The 15,995-nt window shown below is 63.4% G+C and overlaps 2 protein-coding genes across 2 annotated transcripts; both read right to left on the bottom strand.

Annotated features, from left to right (window-relative positions):
- Nucleotides 1-998: 998 nt before the first annotated feature.
- On the bottom strand, nucleotides 999-6,067 carry LOC101952255 (HLA class II histocompatibility antigen, DM beta chain). Its single transcript, XM_065563965.1, has 6 exons — nucleotides 5,621-6,067; nucleotides 4,301-4,582; nucleotides 3,755-4,039; nucleotides 3,171-3,287; nucleotides 2,734-2,769; nucleotides 999-2,368 (listed from the first exon to the last, which is right to left on the bottom strand). Exons 1-6 carry the CDS (start codon nucleotides 5,670-5,672, stop codon nucleotides 2,358-2,360), a joined length of 783 nt encoding a protein of 260 aa, XP_065420037.1. The 5' UTR covers nucleotides 5,673-6,067; the 3' UTR covers nucleotides 999-2,357.
- Nucleotides 6,068-8,559: 2,492 nt separating this feature from the next.
- Nucleotides 8,560-13,159, bottom strand: LOC101930759 (class II histocompatibility antigen, M alpha chain). Its single transcript, XM_065563992.1, has 5 exons — nucleotides 13,001-13,159; nucleotides 11,328-11,588; nucleotides 9,869-10,150; nucleotides 9,156-9,284; nucleotides 8,560-8,909 (listed from the first exon to the last, which is right to left on the bottom strand). The coding sequence occupies exons 1-5, from the start codon at nucleotides 13,077-13,079 to the stop codon at nucleotides 8,905-8,907; spliced, it is 756 nt and encodes a 251-aa protein (XP_065420064.1). The 5' UTR covers nucleotides 13,080-13,159; the 3' UTR covers nucleotides 8,560-8,904.
- Nucleotides 13,160-15,995: the final 2,836 nt, after the last annotated feature.

Here is a 15,995-nt window from a genome sequence, read left to right as displayed (position 1 = left end):
GGCCCCCAGTGTGCCAGGCGCTGGACAGACACAGACCAGACGGACCCTGCCCCAGTAGCCCTGGCCAGGACGTCTCCCCCCACCCCCCATCAGTCAGTCACCGACGCCCGCCCTGGAGCACGGGGATGCCTAGCATGACACTCGATGGTCTCTCTGCCCACACCCTGCCCCGGTTGGCACCAAGTACGTCCCAGGTGTCAGTGGCAGCGGGTAGGGCACTGGGCTGGCACTCAGGAGCCCCAGGTGCTATTCCCAGCTCGGCCAGCTGGGTCAAGTTGGGCCACTTGTGTCCCCTCCCTCTGCCTCAGTTTCCCCATCTGTATGATGGGGGGCCGAGCCTGCCCACCTTTGCAGCGTGCGTTGCGATCTCTGGGGGCAGCGCTGGGGACGGTTGTTTCCGGAGGATGCCTTTGTTGGCAGGGTGGGGTGCAGCCATGGTGCCGGAGTCGCCCTCCTGTAAGCGCAGGTGCTGGGATCCCGCACTGAGGGAGGGGTGTCCCTCCTGGGGGGGTCACCCAGGTTGTGTCAGATAAAGGTGCTGGGAATTAACGCTCTGTGGTGTCCTGCATTATCGCAGTGAACTCGCTGCAGGGCCCCCTCCGCGGGAAAACGCCCACAGCCCTGGTCACATCACCAGGCGGGTCCCCAGCCCGGAGCAGGATCGAACCAGCAGAGCCACTACCCCGGCGCTAACAGACCCACCTCTGGACTGGCCCAGCAGCCCCTGTGTGTCCCAGCCACCAGGAGCCGGGCCAGGGCCAGGATGGGCTGCAAACACATGCGCCTTACGGGACCCTGGAGAGGGAAATGGCTCTGGGAGGGGAGTGGGAGCTGGTGGGTTAGAGCGGGGGGGGGGGGGGGGAGACTGGGAGCCAGGACTCCTGGGTTCTCTCCCAGCTCTGGGAGGGAAGTGGGATCTGGTGGGTTAGAGCGGGGGCTGGGAGCCAGGACTCCTGGGTTCTTGCCCCAGCTCTGGCAGGGGAGTGGGGACTGGTGGGGTAGAGCCGGGGGGGGCTCAGAGCCAGGACTCCTGGGTTCTCTCCCCGGCTCTGGGAGGGAAGTGGGGGCTGATGGGTTAGAGCGGGGGGGGCTGGGAACCAGGACTCCTGGGTTCGATCTCTGGGTGGGGAGGAACCAGTGCTACATTCCTATCCCTCTGTTCAAATTCCAGCCCCCCCTCTGCCCCCGCCCCTTGTGGCTGAGGACATGGGCGCCATCCACAGAGCATTCCCTGCTGCACCAGAGAGGATCTTTAATGGGGGGGGGGGGGGGGAGATTACAACAGCCACCCTCTCCATACAACCCGCACACGGTCAGCACCCCGAATTGGGAACCCGCTCCCCATAGCCCTGCCCCCACCCCACCTCAGTGTGGAGAGTGCCAGGCGGGGGTGTGTGTGTGAGGATGCTGTGCCTGCCTGGGAGGGGGGGGGGAACAGGTGGGAAGGGGGGGGTTGGCTGCCAGGCTTGAGGGGTGGCTGGGTGAGTAATGGGGGAATCGTATGATGACCCGGGAGGGAGCCCTGGTCTAGGATGACCCCTGGTGGGGGAAGTGGGATTGTACCAGGGCTGGGATTGTACTAGGGGGTGGAGAATTGGACACATCCCCCGGTGCTGAGGGATCGGGGGGGCTGGGGAGAAGCTAGGGGTCTGATCGGGTCATTATATCCCTGTATCGCCCTGCTGAAGTGTACAGGGCAGAGGGCTCCAAGTCTGTGGGGATGGGGGTCTATACTGGGGTTCCTCTAGCCCTTTATGGGCCCTGCTATACACAGCGGGGTGTATGGGGGGCAGTCCTTGTGGGCTCAGGGGCTCTCTGTCTGGAGGGGGGCTGGTCCCTATATCCATCTATAGCCCCAGTATACAAGTGTGGGGGGGCAGTCTGTATGGGCTCCAGGGCTCTGAGTTGGGGAGAAGTTGAGGATGGGTGTGTGTAGGGGATCTGTATTCAGGTCGTTATAGCTCTGTATTGGCCCGCCGGTCTATATAGGGTAGCCGGCTCTAATTTGGGGCTCGAGGCCAGCAATCTGGTCATTATATCGTTATTTTATCCTACTTGCATCAGGCGCTTGGAGTTGGGAAGGGGAGGACTCTATAGCCATCTATAGGCCCCAGTATATACAGCCCCAGTGTGGGGAGGGGTGCAGGAGGTGCTGGTCCGTACGGGCTCCATGGGGGATCTGGTCTGAGCCGTCCTCGCTGCGGTGCCCGGCTGGCAGGGAGACATGTCCCGTCTCTGTCCCACGGATCCCAACTCCGTGGGGAGGGCTGGCTAAGCTAGGGGCGACAGACAGGACGAGCCGGGATCCTCCGCTGGGGTGGGGGGACTGGAGCCAGGGGTCTCGGTGCCCAGGGGCGTTAGGTGCTGCCTGCGGAGTAAACACAGCGAGAGACGTGTCAATGAACCGGGACAGACAGACAGAGACAGACAGACGGAGAGACAGAGACAGAGGGGGGCACACGGACGGATGGACAGTCAGAGACGTGGCGGGGACAGATGGACGGACGGGGACAGAGACAGAGGTGGATGGGGGGATGGTCGGAGGGAGGGGTCTGCGTGGGGACGGGAGGATGAGGGGAGGGATGGGGGTCTGTGTGGGGACGGGGGGCGTGGGGAGGACGCAGGGAGGCAGGGGAGGTGTGGGGGGGCGTGGGGAGGACGCAGGGAGGCAGGGGAGGTGTGGGAGGGCGTGGGGAGGATGCAGGGACACTCAGCCAGCCAGGCAGCTGTTACCTCCAGCATAGTTGTGCCCTGCGAGGGGAGAATAACCTGGAAGGGGGAAGGAAACAGAGTTAGTCAGAGGTGATGCTGCCCCCCCTCCTGCACATGCTCCCTCCCCAACCAGCAGGGGGCAGCAGGGCACAAGTGTGCACACACACACACACACACACACACACACACACACATACTCTCGTTCTCTCTCACCAGCAGGGGGCAGCGGGGCACAAGCACACACACACACACACACCAGCAGGGGGCAGTGGGAGACACACACACACACACACACACACACACACACACACAATCAACCCCCAGCACCCGGGAAGTGCGCCTCACATTGTCCCCGTCTCTTGCAGGGACCCCGGTACCCCCCCCCCGTTGGGAATTGGGTTGGGGGCTCAGGACCCCAGGCGAGGGTGACACGTGGTCCCAACCCCCCCACTCCTCACCCGGGGCGGGCGCCCGCCGCCAGAACACCAGGCCGGTGCCCAGGAAGATGAGGCCGAGGATCAGCACCACGACAGCCACGCTGACCTTGACCGTCAGCCCCGGGGACAGGCCGGGCCCTGGGGGGGACAGCAGGGGAGGGGTTAATGGGGGTAGACTGGGGAGCCCCCCACAGCACCCCTGCACCCCCAGCCAGAGTCCTACCCAGATCCCCTTCACCCCGTGCCTCTGTCCCCGCTCCCTCCCCCATTCCCCGTCCTGCACCCCACTCCTGCTGCCCCCAACACGCCCTTCTGCCACCCTGTACCCCTGCCCCCAAATCCCCTTCCCCCACTCCATAACCTGCCCTGCCCCCCAGCTCCCCATTCCCCTGCCCTGCACCCCACTCCTGCTGCCCCCAACCCCCAGCATGCCCTTCCCCCACCTTGTACCCCTTCCCCCCACTCCATGCCCTGCCCCCCGCATGCCCTTCCCCTGCTCTGTACCCCTCTCCTGCTTCCCCCCATCACCCCAACCACCCAGCACTCTATTCCCCCCACCCTATGCCCCTGCCCTCCAACCCCTACCCCGCCCTGCCTGGGCTCACCCCACTCCTCCTGGTGGGGCTCTGCCAGGCTGACGTGCTGCACATGGCAGGTGTAGGTGTCCCCGGGCTTGGGGGTGGTGAGCAGGCTGACGTGGGTCTGGTAGGTCCAGTCGCCGTTGGCCAGCGCCGGGCTCAGGCCGTCCTCGGTGGGCTCCAGGGGGCTCCCGTTCCGCAGCCAGGTGACCCCCACGTCCGCCGGGTAGAAGCCCCAGACGTGGCAGGTGAGGCGCACGGTCCCCGCGGGGTTCGAGAGGGCCGTGGAGACGATGCGGACACTAGGGGGCGCTGTTGGGGGGGAGTCACTGTATGGACCAGCTCCTGGTACACCCACCGCCCCCACCACACGTGGGTCAGACCCATGGTCCCCCAGCCCAGTATCCCCCCGCATCAAACCTGTCCCCCACCCCGGCTCAGCGCCAGGGGCCCCGCAGCCCCTCCCCGGCTCAGCGCCAGGGGCCCCACACACCCCTCCCTCAACCCAACTCTGTGCCAGGGGCCCCACAGTCCCTCCCCCACCCCGCTCGGTGCCCTGCGCCCCCCACTCACTCTTCCTTTGCCCCGTGCGGCTCCAGAGGCGCTGGCTCTGGCTCTGGCAGGCCTGGCGCCCCCCTGCCATGCGCTGGCGCCAACCGGCGTCCTTGTTGAGCTGGGCGGCCATGCCTGCGGCCACAGGGTTGAGCAGGCCCATGTCACAGGCCTCGAAGAGCTGGTCGTGGTCGTTGTAACACACCAGCGGGTTCTTGTTGAAGACGAAGGCGAAGTTGAACGAGAGCACGGAGCCATTGGCTGCCAGGGGGCACTCGCTGGCCAAGTGTATCAGGAACCCGCCTGTGGGGACGGGGCCGTCAGGAGCGGGTTCGGGGCGGGGCAGCTGGGCAGGACAATGGGGGTCGGGAGTGGGGTGAGGGAGGGATGGGTCAGGGAGGGCAGGATATTGGGAGGATGGGGATCAGGGAGGTGATGGGGACAGATGGGGACTGTTTCCACACTAGGCCGTGCCCCCGAGGTGTAGACCGGGGATGTTGGATTTAAACCCCATCCAGATGGTTCCTCTGCGGCTGTAATGCCGTACTGTGGGTGTGTACGCTGGGAACGACGGGGGTTAACCACCCCCTACACACACACACAGCCCCTAGGGGTACAGAGTGGGGTTATACCCCCATCCACATAGCCCCAGCCCCTAGGGGTACAGATGGAGGCTACCCCCCACACACACAGACAAAGCCCCTAGAGGTACAGACTGGGGTTATACCCCCCCCACACACAGACACAGCCCCCTAGGGGTACAGACTGGGGTTATACCCCCATTCACACACAGGCACAACCCCCTAGGGGTACAGACTGGGGTTATACCCCCATTCACACACAGACACAGCCCCTAGGGGTACAGATGGAGGCTACCCACACACACACACAGAGACAAGCCCCCCCCCCCCCCACACACACACACAGGCACAGCCCCCTAGGAGTACAGACTGGGGTTATACCCCCATTCACACACAGACACAGCCCCTAGGGGTACAGATGGAGGCTACCCACACACACACACAGGCACAGCCCCCTAGGAGTACAGACTGGGGTTATACCCCCACATACACGCAGACACAGCCCAGCAGTCGCTGGGAGGAGGGGTACAGATGGGTTAAGACCCATCCACACACAGGCACTGTCCCCTAAGGTTAGACGTGGGGTTAAGCCCTATCCTGACATCTCCAGCAAGGGTCCTGATCCCGGGGCACAGCTCTGGGGAACAGGTGGTCGGACGCTCGCTAGGCTGGTCCCTGAAGCGGGGACCCCCGGAGAGGATTATAGGGGGCAGGGACCCCAAGCTCCCCCCAGGCCTGTGGCACCGACAGGCGCCCTCACCTGCTCCGTGGTGGCCCAGAGCCACAGACAGCAACCACAGCAGCAGCTTCATGGCGGCCCCTCGGTCCCAGGGCAGGGCAGGTCTGTCGGGGTCCCCGGCTCGGCGCGGGGGTCTCGGGCCTCTGCTCCTTGTAGCGAGTTTCCAGCTCCCTGGCTCTGCTGCGGGCGCGCTCTGGGATCTCTGGCTGGGGGATCTCTGGGGATCCCACACGCCCGTCTGCCTGCTCCGGGATCCCCGGCTCTGCGGGGGAGATCGCTGGATCCCAGGGGCGCCGGGAGAAGATCTCTCTGGAGCCCGGCGTCGGACTTCTCTGCTGCGGGATCCCAGTGGCTTTGGGGTGATCCACTGGATCCCTGGGTCTGGGGGGCAGATCTCTCCCTGGATCCCTGGGTCTGGGGGGGGGCAGATCTCTCTTGGGAACCCTGGGTCTGGGGGGGGGCAGATCTCTCCCTGGACTCCTGGGTCTGGGGGGGGCAGATCTCTCCTGGGAACCCTGGGTCGGGGGGGGGGGGCAGATCTCTCCCTGGACTCCTGGGTCTGGGGGGGGCAGATCTCTCCTGGGAACCCTGGGTCTGGGGGGGGCAGATCTCTCCTGGGAACCCTGGGTCTGGGGGGGGGGGCAGATCTCTCCCTGGATCCCTGGGTCTGGGGGGGGGGCAGATCTCTCCCTGGATCGGGGGGGGGGCAGATCTCGTCCTGGACCCCTGGGCTCTGCGGGGGACTCTCTCTCTCTGGGTCCCGGTTCCGGACCCGCAGGCAGGTCCCGCTGTCCTGACCCCCCCGCCCCCGGCCCTGGCCAATGGCAGCCGGCTCCGCTGCCGGCATCACCCGTCGCTGGGTGGAGGCGACCGGGCCGGGAACCCGAGCGGGAGATGTCCCGCCGCGCCGGGGGGCCGGGCCCAGCCTCGGGGCAGCCCGCGGTCCGGGGTGGGTTTATCTCCCCGGATCTCCCGCGGCATCAGGGGATCCTGACATCCCTCCCCCCGCCCCCATTACAGATGGGGAAACTGAGGCACGGAGCAGCCACGGGCGTGCGGCGGGGGAAAGGGACGAGTGATGGGGGGTGGGGATCCCGGCAGAGGGGCCCCCTGAGGAGGGGATCCCAGCAGAGGGGGCAGCTGGGGGGGAGGGGACGGGATTGGGGAGGGGATCCCGGCAGAGGGGCAGCTTGGCGGGGGACGGGGTTGGGGGGGGGAAAGGGATTCCCGGTAGAGGGGGGCAGCTGGGGGGGACGGGGTTGGGGCGGGGAAGGGGATCCCGGCAGAGGGGCGGCTGCCCTAGCCAGAACAGGGGATGGGCCCCATGTCTCCCAACCTGGGGATTTCACTTCCCCCGTGGGCAGGGCTGGCCCAGGCGTGTCTGAAACCCCCGTCCTGCTGCTTCCCCTATTCCGGGCCCAGCTTCCCCTATTTCAGGGTTCACAACCTTTTCCTTTCTGAGCGTTCCCCGCCCCCCCGCTATAAATACTCCACGGCCCACCTGTGCCCCAACCCCTGTGTTTCTGCGTATAAAGCCAGGGCCGGTGTCAGGGGGCAGCCAGCCAGGCCGTTCCCCGGGCCCCACGGAGCTAAGCTGCCCATGCTCCGGCTGCAGCCCCAGGTGGTGGGGCCTCGGCTTTCTGCCCTGCCCCCTGAGAGTCTAACGCCAGCCCTGCTTGGAGCACCCCTGAAACCTGGTCCAGGCCCCCAGGGGCCCCTGGTTGAGAACCCCCCCCCCCCCCCCGATTTCCTCACAGTGCACCAGGCGCTTCCCCTCGGCCCGGTGCCAACGGCAAAGCTAACGCCCCCCCGAGTACCCCCTCCCCCAGCCCCCTCATGGGGAAGTGGAGCCTGGCACTTCACAGGCATCTGGGCTGCGGCTGGCCCCGGATCTCGCTCCCGGCTGCATGGGGACGTGAAACCAACCGGGCTCAGCCTGAGACACTTTCACTTCCTCTCTGACGGAGACAGAGCCTTTGATTATCCAGAGGGACTGGCCGGTTCGGGAACGGGCAGCGAGGAATGGGACACGGGCCCTTTCCCTTCCCGGGGGCGCTGGTTCCGATACCGCTCCAGGCCAGGGACTGGCTGGCTCAGGGGGGCGGGGAATGGGACACGGGCCCTTTCCCTTCCCGGGGGCGCTGGTTCCGATACCGCTCCAGGCCAGGGACTGGCTGGCTCAGGGGGGCGGGGAATGGGACACGGGGCCTTTCCCTTCCGGGGGGCGCTGGTACCGATACGGCCCCAGCCAGGGACTGGCTGGCTCAGGGGGGCGGGGAATGGGACACGGGCCCTTTCCCTTCCGGGGGGCGCTGGTTCCGATACCGCTCCAGGCCAGGGACTGGCTGGCTCAGGGGGGCGGGGAATGGGACACAGGCCCTTTCCCTTCCGGGGGGCGCTGGTTCCGATACCGCTCCAGGCCAGGGACTGGCTGGCTCAGGGGGGCGGGGAATGGGACACGGGCCCTTTCCCTTCCCGGGGGCGCTGGTTCCGATACCGCTCCAGGCCAGGGACTGGCTGGCTCAGGGGGGCGGGGAATGGGACACGGGGCCTTTCCCTTCCCGGGGGCGCTGGTTCCGATACCGCTCCAGGCCAGGGACTGGCTGGCTCAGGGGGGCGGGGAATGGGACACGGGGCCTTTCCCTTCGGGGGGGCGCTGGTTCCGATACCGCTCCAGGCCAGGGACTGGCTGGCTCAGGGGGCCGGGGAATGGGAGACAGGTTCTGATCAGTGTCACGAATTTGGTGGGGCTCAGCCGAGATCCTAGCAGGGCAGGTGCCCCCGGCACAGGCAGTAACCGGCCCCTTCGCCGAGGGCTGAACTGGATGCAGGTTGTGAGCTCCCCTCCGCCCCCCAGCGGGGTCCCTGCAGGACAGGAGAGGGGGTAGAGGTGGCCTGGGGGGAGGGCTATGGGGCCCATGGGGAGAGGTCCGGATATAGACGGGCAGAGGCACGACAGCTCCAGGAAATAGACCTTTATTAGAAGGAGGCTGGATAAGGCACCAATACTCCGGAGTGGGGCGACCCCGGCACAGGCCGGGGGTCGGAGTCTGCCCCAGGCACGCTGCACGGCTGGAATGCTGGAGGGGGCAGAGCGGGGTACCCTGGAGGAGAGGCACCAGGTTCCCATGGACGTGGCCCGTGTGTAGTGAGTGTGTCCGGTCTCAACACCATGCTGACTGCAGCTGGTCCAGGAACTGCCTTTCCCACAGTTCCCAAGGGCTGGGGAGGCTGGAACAGGGAGGGGTTCGGGGGACACGGGGCATCTCCTCATAGTTCTTCGGGCGTTTCCAGCCACTCGGAGTTCACTCTGAGGGTGAAAACACAGAACAAGGAGATTCAATGGCACGGATAGAATCCAGGAGTCCTGGTGCCCAGACCCCCCAGCTCTAACCCACTAGACCCCACTCGTCTCCCAGAGCTGGGGAGAGAACCCAGGAGTCCTGGCCCCCAGCCCTCGCTGCTCTACCCCAATAGACCCCAATCCCCTCCCAGTCCTGCCGCTCTAACCCACTAGACTCCCCCCATCCCCAGCTGGGGCAGCGCCCTGGCGTACCTGTGAGGCTGGGCCTGCGGGATTTGAGGAGGACGACGATCCCGGTGACCATGAAGAAGATGCCCAGGGCGATGGCCAGGCCGCACAGCGCGTTCTCCAGCAGCTCCGACGGGATGGGGTTCTGGGGCACTAGAGACACAGCAGGGGGGGGGGGGGGGGAATACAGGGTGAGGCCAGGGCTACCGGGGAGATTGGGGGGGGGCTCCCGGCAGCTGGGGAGGCGGGAGGTGTGGGGCGCATAGGCCAAGGGCGGGGAATCAGGGAGGGATCCCAGAAGCAGGGGGAAGCTGGAGAGATGCAGGGTCAGGTGGAGGAGGAATGGGTATGGAGGGGATTGAGTTGGGGGGGGCTCAAATCAAGTGCAGGGGGAAAATCTCTCACCGCAGTGGGCCACGGTGGAGGAGCAGTCCCCAGGCTGCATGATGGTGCAGGTGGGGAGACGTGGGGGAGGGACAGAAGGATGGGGAGGATCAGGGGGGAACGGGGAGGAACGGGGTGCAGCAGGGAGGAACAGGGTGCAGGGGGAGGATTGGGGAGGAACGGGGTGCAGTGGGGAGGAACGGGGGGATCTCTCACCCCAGTAGGCCACGGTGGAGAAGCGGTCCCTGGGCCGCGTGATGGTGCTGGTGGGGAGATGTGGGGGAGGGATAGAAGGATGGGGGCGGATCGGGGTGCAGGGGGCGGATCAGGGGGGGATCAGGGGGATCTCTCACCCCAGTAGGCCACGGTGGAGAAGCGGTCCCTGGGCCGCGTGATGGTGCAGGTGTAGATGTCCCCGTCCTGCGGGGTGAACTCCAGGTAGGAATAGAGCAGGAAGCCCAGGTCCTCGGTGGGGTAATACCGTGTGGTGTTGACGCCCTGGCTCACCAGCTCCCCCTGCCGCTGCCACGACACGGTCACCGAGGCCGGGAAGAGGTTGCCCACCTGGCAGATCAGGGTGTTGGGTTTTCCCAGCTCCAGGGGCTGGGCTGTGAACACGTTGGCCATGGGGGTGCCTGCGGGGAGAGGGGAGATGGTAAGGGGGGGCCGCGGGCACTGGAGGAGACACAGGCACTGGGGGCCGGGTATCTTTGGGCAGGGGCAGGGCAGTATCAGTGATCCCTTGGGGGGGCTGTGGGGAGCGGCCGCGGGCGCTGGGGGAGACCAGGGGCCTGGTACCTCTGGCCTCATGCAGGGGCAGGGCAGTATCAGTGATCGCTGGGCGCTGGGAGTGCCAAGGGGAGGGGACGCGGGCGCTGGGGGAGACATGGGCACCAGGGGCCAGATACCTCTGGCCTCGGGCAGGGACAGGGCAGTATCAGTGATCGCTGGGCGCTGGGAGTGCCATGGGGAGGAGACGCGGGCGCTGGGGAGACATGGGCACCAGGGGCCAGATACCTCTGGCCTCGGGCAGGGACAAGGCAGTATCAGTGATCGCTGGGCGCTGGGGGTGACATGGGGGGGGGGGCGCGGGTGCTGGGGGAGACACGGGGGCCTTGGGCAGGGGCAGGGCAGTATCAGTGATCACTGGGCGCTAGGGGTGCCGTGGGGAGGTGCCGCGGGCGCTGGGGGAGACACGGGCACCAGGGGCCAGATACCTCTGGCCTCGGGCAGGGGCATAGCAGTATCAGTGATCGCTGGGCACTGTGGGTGCCATGGGGAGGGCCTGTGGGCACTGGGGGGAGACACGGGCACCGGGGGCCGGGTACCTCTGGCCTTGGGCAATATCAGTGATTGTTGGGCGCTGGGGGAGACCAGGGGCCTGGTACCTCTGGCCTCGGGCAGGGGCAGGGCAGTATCAGTGATCACTGGGCGCTGGGGGTGCCGTGGGGAGGGGCCGCGGGCGCTGGGGGAGACACGGGCACCGGGGGCCGGGTACCTCTGGCCTCGGGCAGGGGCAGAGCAGTATCAGTGATCACTGGGCACTGGGGGTGCCGTGGGGCGGGGACGAGGGCGCTGGGGGAGACCGGGGGCCGGGTACCTCTGGCCTCGGGCAGGGGCAGGGCAGTATCAGTGATCACTGGGCGCTGGGGGTGCCATGGGGAGGGGCTGCGGGCGCTGGGGGAGACACGGGCACCGGGGGCCGGGTACCTCTGGCCTCGGGCAGGGGCAGAGCAGTATCAGTGATCACTGGGCACTGCGGGTGCCGTGGGGCGGGGACGAGGGCGCTGGGGGAGACCGGGGGCCGGGTACCTCTGGCCTCAGGCAGCACGCCCGTGGTGATGTTGGTGAGCACCGAGAGCAGTTGCCGGCACAGACTGGAGTCGTTGATGATCTGCTCCTTGCTCTCCTGGGTGCTCAGCCAGGGCTGGAAGTCGGGCAGCCGGGGCTCCCAGTGCCCCCCCGGGAAGTCGAACGAGAACAGCTGGTCCCCGTCGAAGGTGTCGGCCAGGCCCAGCGAGGGGCGGTCGGACTGGCAGAACATCACGCGGGACAGGACATGGGCCGTGGGCGCTGCGGGAGAGACACACCGACCGGGGTCAGCAACGGGGCATGCACGCTCTGTGTGCACACACACACACGCTGTGTATACACAACCCTACACAAACAACCCCACACACTACACACTCATCATCCCCCGTACACACACTGTCACACACACAATTCACACACACTGCGCACACAGTGGCCCCCGTTTTCTGTGCACACACAAGTTCACACACTCCTCATGCACACAGGCACACCCACCCTATACACACAGTCCTCATGCACACATGTTCACACACACGACTGTCATTTACATGCAAGCACACATAGTCACACACCCACAGAATCACGACAGTCCCTAAACACACACATTCCTTTGCATACACAGTCCATTCACCCACACACACTCACCCTCATACGACAGTCCCCAGGCACACACACAGCCCCCCACCACACAATGCTGCTATCCCTCACACACAAATACACATTACAACCCATGTATAAGCACACTTTTCCCATACACCCACACTCACCCACACTACACACCCTGTACACACAGCCACACACATGCATTAAATACCCTATATACACACACAGTCTGCATGTGCACATAGTGACAAAACACACCACAAGCCCCCCAACTGCACACCTACACAATCACACACAATCCCTCCCCACACTCTGCACTCCCCTGTGTGCACAATCACACACACACACAAAATCTGCTGCCACGCCACCCTCCCATTTACACGGTTACACACCCTGCAAACCCATACACACCCAGCAATACCCATGAACACAACATCCGACACGGACACACACTGACAGAGCCGGGATAACTTCCTCCCCACACACACTCAGGCAGTGCCTGGCTAACCCCTGGGAAGTGCTTGCTCTCACGCACACACAGTATAGCACACCCTGTTTACACACAATCTCCATGCACGCCCAATTCCACACACACTTACACAACCCCGACACACATTCACCCCCCTACAAAAACAAACACTCCCCCGAGATGCACCTGTACACACACAATCCCACACACTGTCCCCATGTGCACACACAATCATTCTCAGACACAGTCCCCCTGTACATACACACAGTCTCCTTCTACTCAGACACACAATTTTTATGTGCACACAATCCCCTCGTAAACACACACAACCACATACACAATCCCGGACCATGGCCACACAACCCCCGTGTGCACACACACAACCACACATACAATCCCCGAGCATGCACACCCAACCATACAATCCCCGTGTGCACATACACAATCCCCTTGTGTACACACACAACCCCCGTGTGCACACACACACACACACAATCCCCTTGTGCACACACACACAATCCCCTTGTGCACAGAACACACACACACACACACAGGCCGTGCAATGGTCCCCCCGCCAGTAACGCCCGTGGGCAGCTCCTACCCTCTGTCGCGGCGGTGGCCGCCGCCCCCCGCAGCAGGCCCAGGGCCAGCAGCAGCGCCCAGCAACCGGGCGCCTCCATCCCCGCCGGGCTGCCTCTGCTCCCGGCCCGGGCTCCCGGGGCATCCCCGGCCGGCTGCCGGCCAATCCGCGCGCGCCCCGCCGCCTCCTGGCCAATGGCTGGGCCCCGCCACCGCTTGTCACCTGTTACCGGGGAGACTTCCGCAAAGGAGGGCCGGGGAGCGCAGATGGGCGGCCGGGAGGCCGGGCTGGGGGCACGTGGGAGGGTCCGAGGCCAGGAAGGACCATGGTGAGCATCTGGTCTGACTCCTGTCTAGACAGGCCAGAGCCCTGCTCCGGATTCACCCCTGTACAGCACAGGCCAGAGCCCTGCTCCAGATTCACCCCAGATAGCCCCTGCTCCGGATTCACTCCTGTCTACACAGGCCAGGGCCCTGCTCCGGATTCATCCCTGGCTGAACCAGAGCTGATCTCTTTGGGTTGTCCACACAGCAAAACAAAGCCCAGGGCCGTGCAGAGCCAGGGTCTGCAGACGTGGTTGGCAATGCCAGTGTTTCCCCCAGGAATTGAACGCGGAGGGGAGAGGGTGTTGGAATTTCCAGGGGGTGAAGGGCGAGGCCGTGGGGGCGAAGGTGCACTGTACGGTTTCACCAGGAAGGCCATTCGGCGCTAAGTCTCGGCCCCACGTTCTAGACAGGATAAGACACCAATAAACAGCAGCCTTGGGGCTGAGGATGATTTATTGTTGTTTATAAAGCAGAATGTGACCTGATCAGATCAGCCAATGTGGCCGAAAGGAACGCGCCGGGCGCCGGCCGCTGGCATTGCCAGCACAAACACAGCGACGTGAGGAGACGAGTCGTCATTCCTCCTTTCAAACCTGGTGTGTGTTTTCAGGGACGCCCATGTGCTTTGAACGGGACTGTTCGGGTTTCCGTTTCAATTCAAATTTCCAACCAGCCTAAACGGAACGGTTTTCAAACTAGAACATTTGGGGGAAAAACGGATCTAGTTGGAAAATGACTAAAGTGGCAACTCTGCATAGAACGAGTTGACCACTAGGGGATATGGGGGCGCTCGAGGGGGTGCCAGGGACGGAGAACCCACCGCTGCCCTGGGCATCTTGTCCCGGTCTTAGTTCCACTGGGGCAGAAATTCGCAACTTATTTCCAGTCAGAATTTGTCCAGCTTCAACTTCCAGCCATAGGAGCTTGTTAGACCTTTGTCGGGGCTGGGCCAGTGGGCGCCTGGCCAGTGGGGTGCCCCCAACGCAAAGCCTCACTGCATCCTTGTGCCCCCTCCCCCCATCCGTCTGTCTGTCCCACTGCACAGCCCGGAGCCAGGACTGCAGCCTGTCGGCACCCCAGCGAGGGAGAGAATAATTAATAATAGGAGGCGAATAAGAGGGGACTTGAAAACAATACTGGCTAGCTCGTCTCATCAGCAGCTCTCAACGCATTGTACAAGGATCATTATTCCCCTCATACGGAGGGGGAAACTGAGGCACAGAGCGGGGTCTGACTGGCTAATGTCACCCAGCAGAGCCAGATATAGAAGCCAGGTTTCCTGAGTCCCACTCCAGTGCTCTAGCCACTAGGGAACACTGTCTCTCCTATAGTTAGACTGTGGAACTCATGACCACAAGACCTCACTGGGGCCAAGAGCTCAGCGGGACCCCCAAAGGGTGGGAGATTTCTATGGACAGTGCGACAATCCAGAGTGACACTAGACAGGATCAAACATCAATTGATTGGGGATGTAAACTCTCAGCCCCAATCTGATATGGCTGGGGCGTGGGGACTCATCCCCTGAGGGCAGGTCAGACCATCCGTGTAGGGCTTTTGCCCCGTCTCTGGAGTAGCTGGTGCTGGCCGCTCTCAGAGACGGGATGCCGGGGTAGATGGGCCCGTTGATCTGATCCAGCGCAGGAATTCCACGGTTCCATAGCTAGAAAAATTAGTGACATGATAAATACAATGCTAATTCTGCTTTGCTCTCCAGCCCCTGCATCTGCATCCCGTTAGAAGTATTTCCTCTGGAGCCACTCTGGGTTCCTTCTGCCGAGTGTCTTCATTTCAAGCCATGACCTTTATGCTTCATCAATGGAGTTACAGTGCCTCTATTTAATTTACTTCATAGAATGGCCTGTTTTGAATGACTCTTCCGGGCGCTGAGAGACTCAAGGCTTTCAGCTGAATAGGTTACAGAATTCACCTTTCATTGGGCAGGTCTGCACTGGAGGCTTTATGAACTGAAGTTAATTGCCTGCCAATTAACCTGCCTTTACCAATGCTAGTCAGGGCACCCAGTGGGCCTGGCACAATGAAATCCAAGGGAGTTGAAGCTAGATACGTTCAGAGTAGAAGCGAGGGGCAATTCTTTAAACAGTGCAGGGAACTAACCTGGGCTCTGGTGGATTCTCCATCACCTGGAGTCTTTACATCAAGATTACAGTTCTTTCTAAATAGGGTGCCCAGACAGCAAGTATGAAAAATCGGGACAGAGTGCGTGTGTGTGTGGGGGTAATAGGCACCTATATAAGAAAAAACCCTGAATATCGGGACTGTCCCTATAAAATCGGGACATCTGGTCACCCTATTTCTAAAGGACAAGCTGGAGCTCTCAGTGCCGTGGGCTTGATGCTGGACTGAGTGGCTGAGATCCTCTGCCTGTGATGTAGAGGGGGTCAGACTACAGGGGACCCTTCTGGCCTTTATCTATTAATCAAACTTCATGTGGGATACAAAACATTTGCAACTTGTCTCGTGGAACAGAGGCTGTGTGGCCAGCTCTCTTGCGGCAGGTAAGTGACGTCTCAGCTCCTGGGGTCGTGAGATTGCGTAAGAACCTCGGTGCTCGTCTTTTAAAAAGTAAGTTGTTAACCCTAACGGTTGTGGAGAAAATCTTGAAGTGATGATCCCAAACGGCTCAAAAAACCAAACAAGAATAGGAGGCGAGTAGAAAGAACCCAGCCGTT

This window comes from Chrysemys picta, chromosome 12 (assembly GCF_011386835.1).
Source record: "Chrysemys picta bellii isolate R12L10 chromosome 12, ASM1138683v2, whole genome shotgun sequence".
Taxonomy (NCBI): domain Eukaryota; kingdom Metazoa; phylum Chordata; order Testudines; family Emydidae; genus Chrysemys; species Chrysemys picta.
Note: the sequence above shows the minus strand (reverse complement) of the source record. Positions and strands in the feature narration are given on the sequence as shown.

Bases quoted from the DNA above. Each gene is read 5' to 3' on its own strand.
- LOC101952255 (XM_065563965.1), bottom strand. From the start codon at position 5,672: ATGAAGCTGCTGCTGTGGTTGCTGTCTGTGGCTCTGGGCCACCACGGA. The intron at 4,040-4,300 runs GTGAGTGGGGGG...CCCCCCCAACAG, and splicing joins CCGCACGGGGCAAAGGAAGA to CGCCCCCTAGTGTCCGCATC. The intron at 3,288-3,754 runs GTGAGCCCAGGC...TGTCCCCCCCAG, and splicing joins GCCCCACCAGGAGGAGTGGG to GGCCCGGCCTGTCCCCGGGG.
- LOC101930759 (XM_065563992.1), bottom strand. From the start codon at position 13,079: ATGGAGGCGCCCGGTTGCTGGGCGCTGCTGCTGGCCCTGGGCCTGCTG. The intron at 10,151-11,327 runs GTACCCGGCCCC...CTCTCCCCGCAG, and splicing joins CGTGCTGCCTGAGGCCAGAG to GCACCCCCATGGCCAACGTG. The intron at 9,285-9,868 runs GTGAGAGATCCC...CTGTGTCTCTAG, and splicing joins CTCCACCGTGGCCTACTGGG to TGCCCCAGAACCCCATCCCG.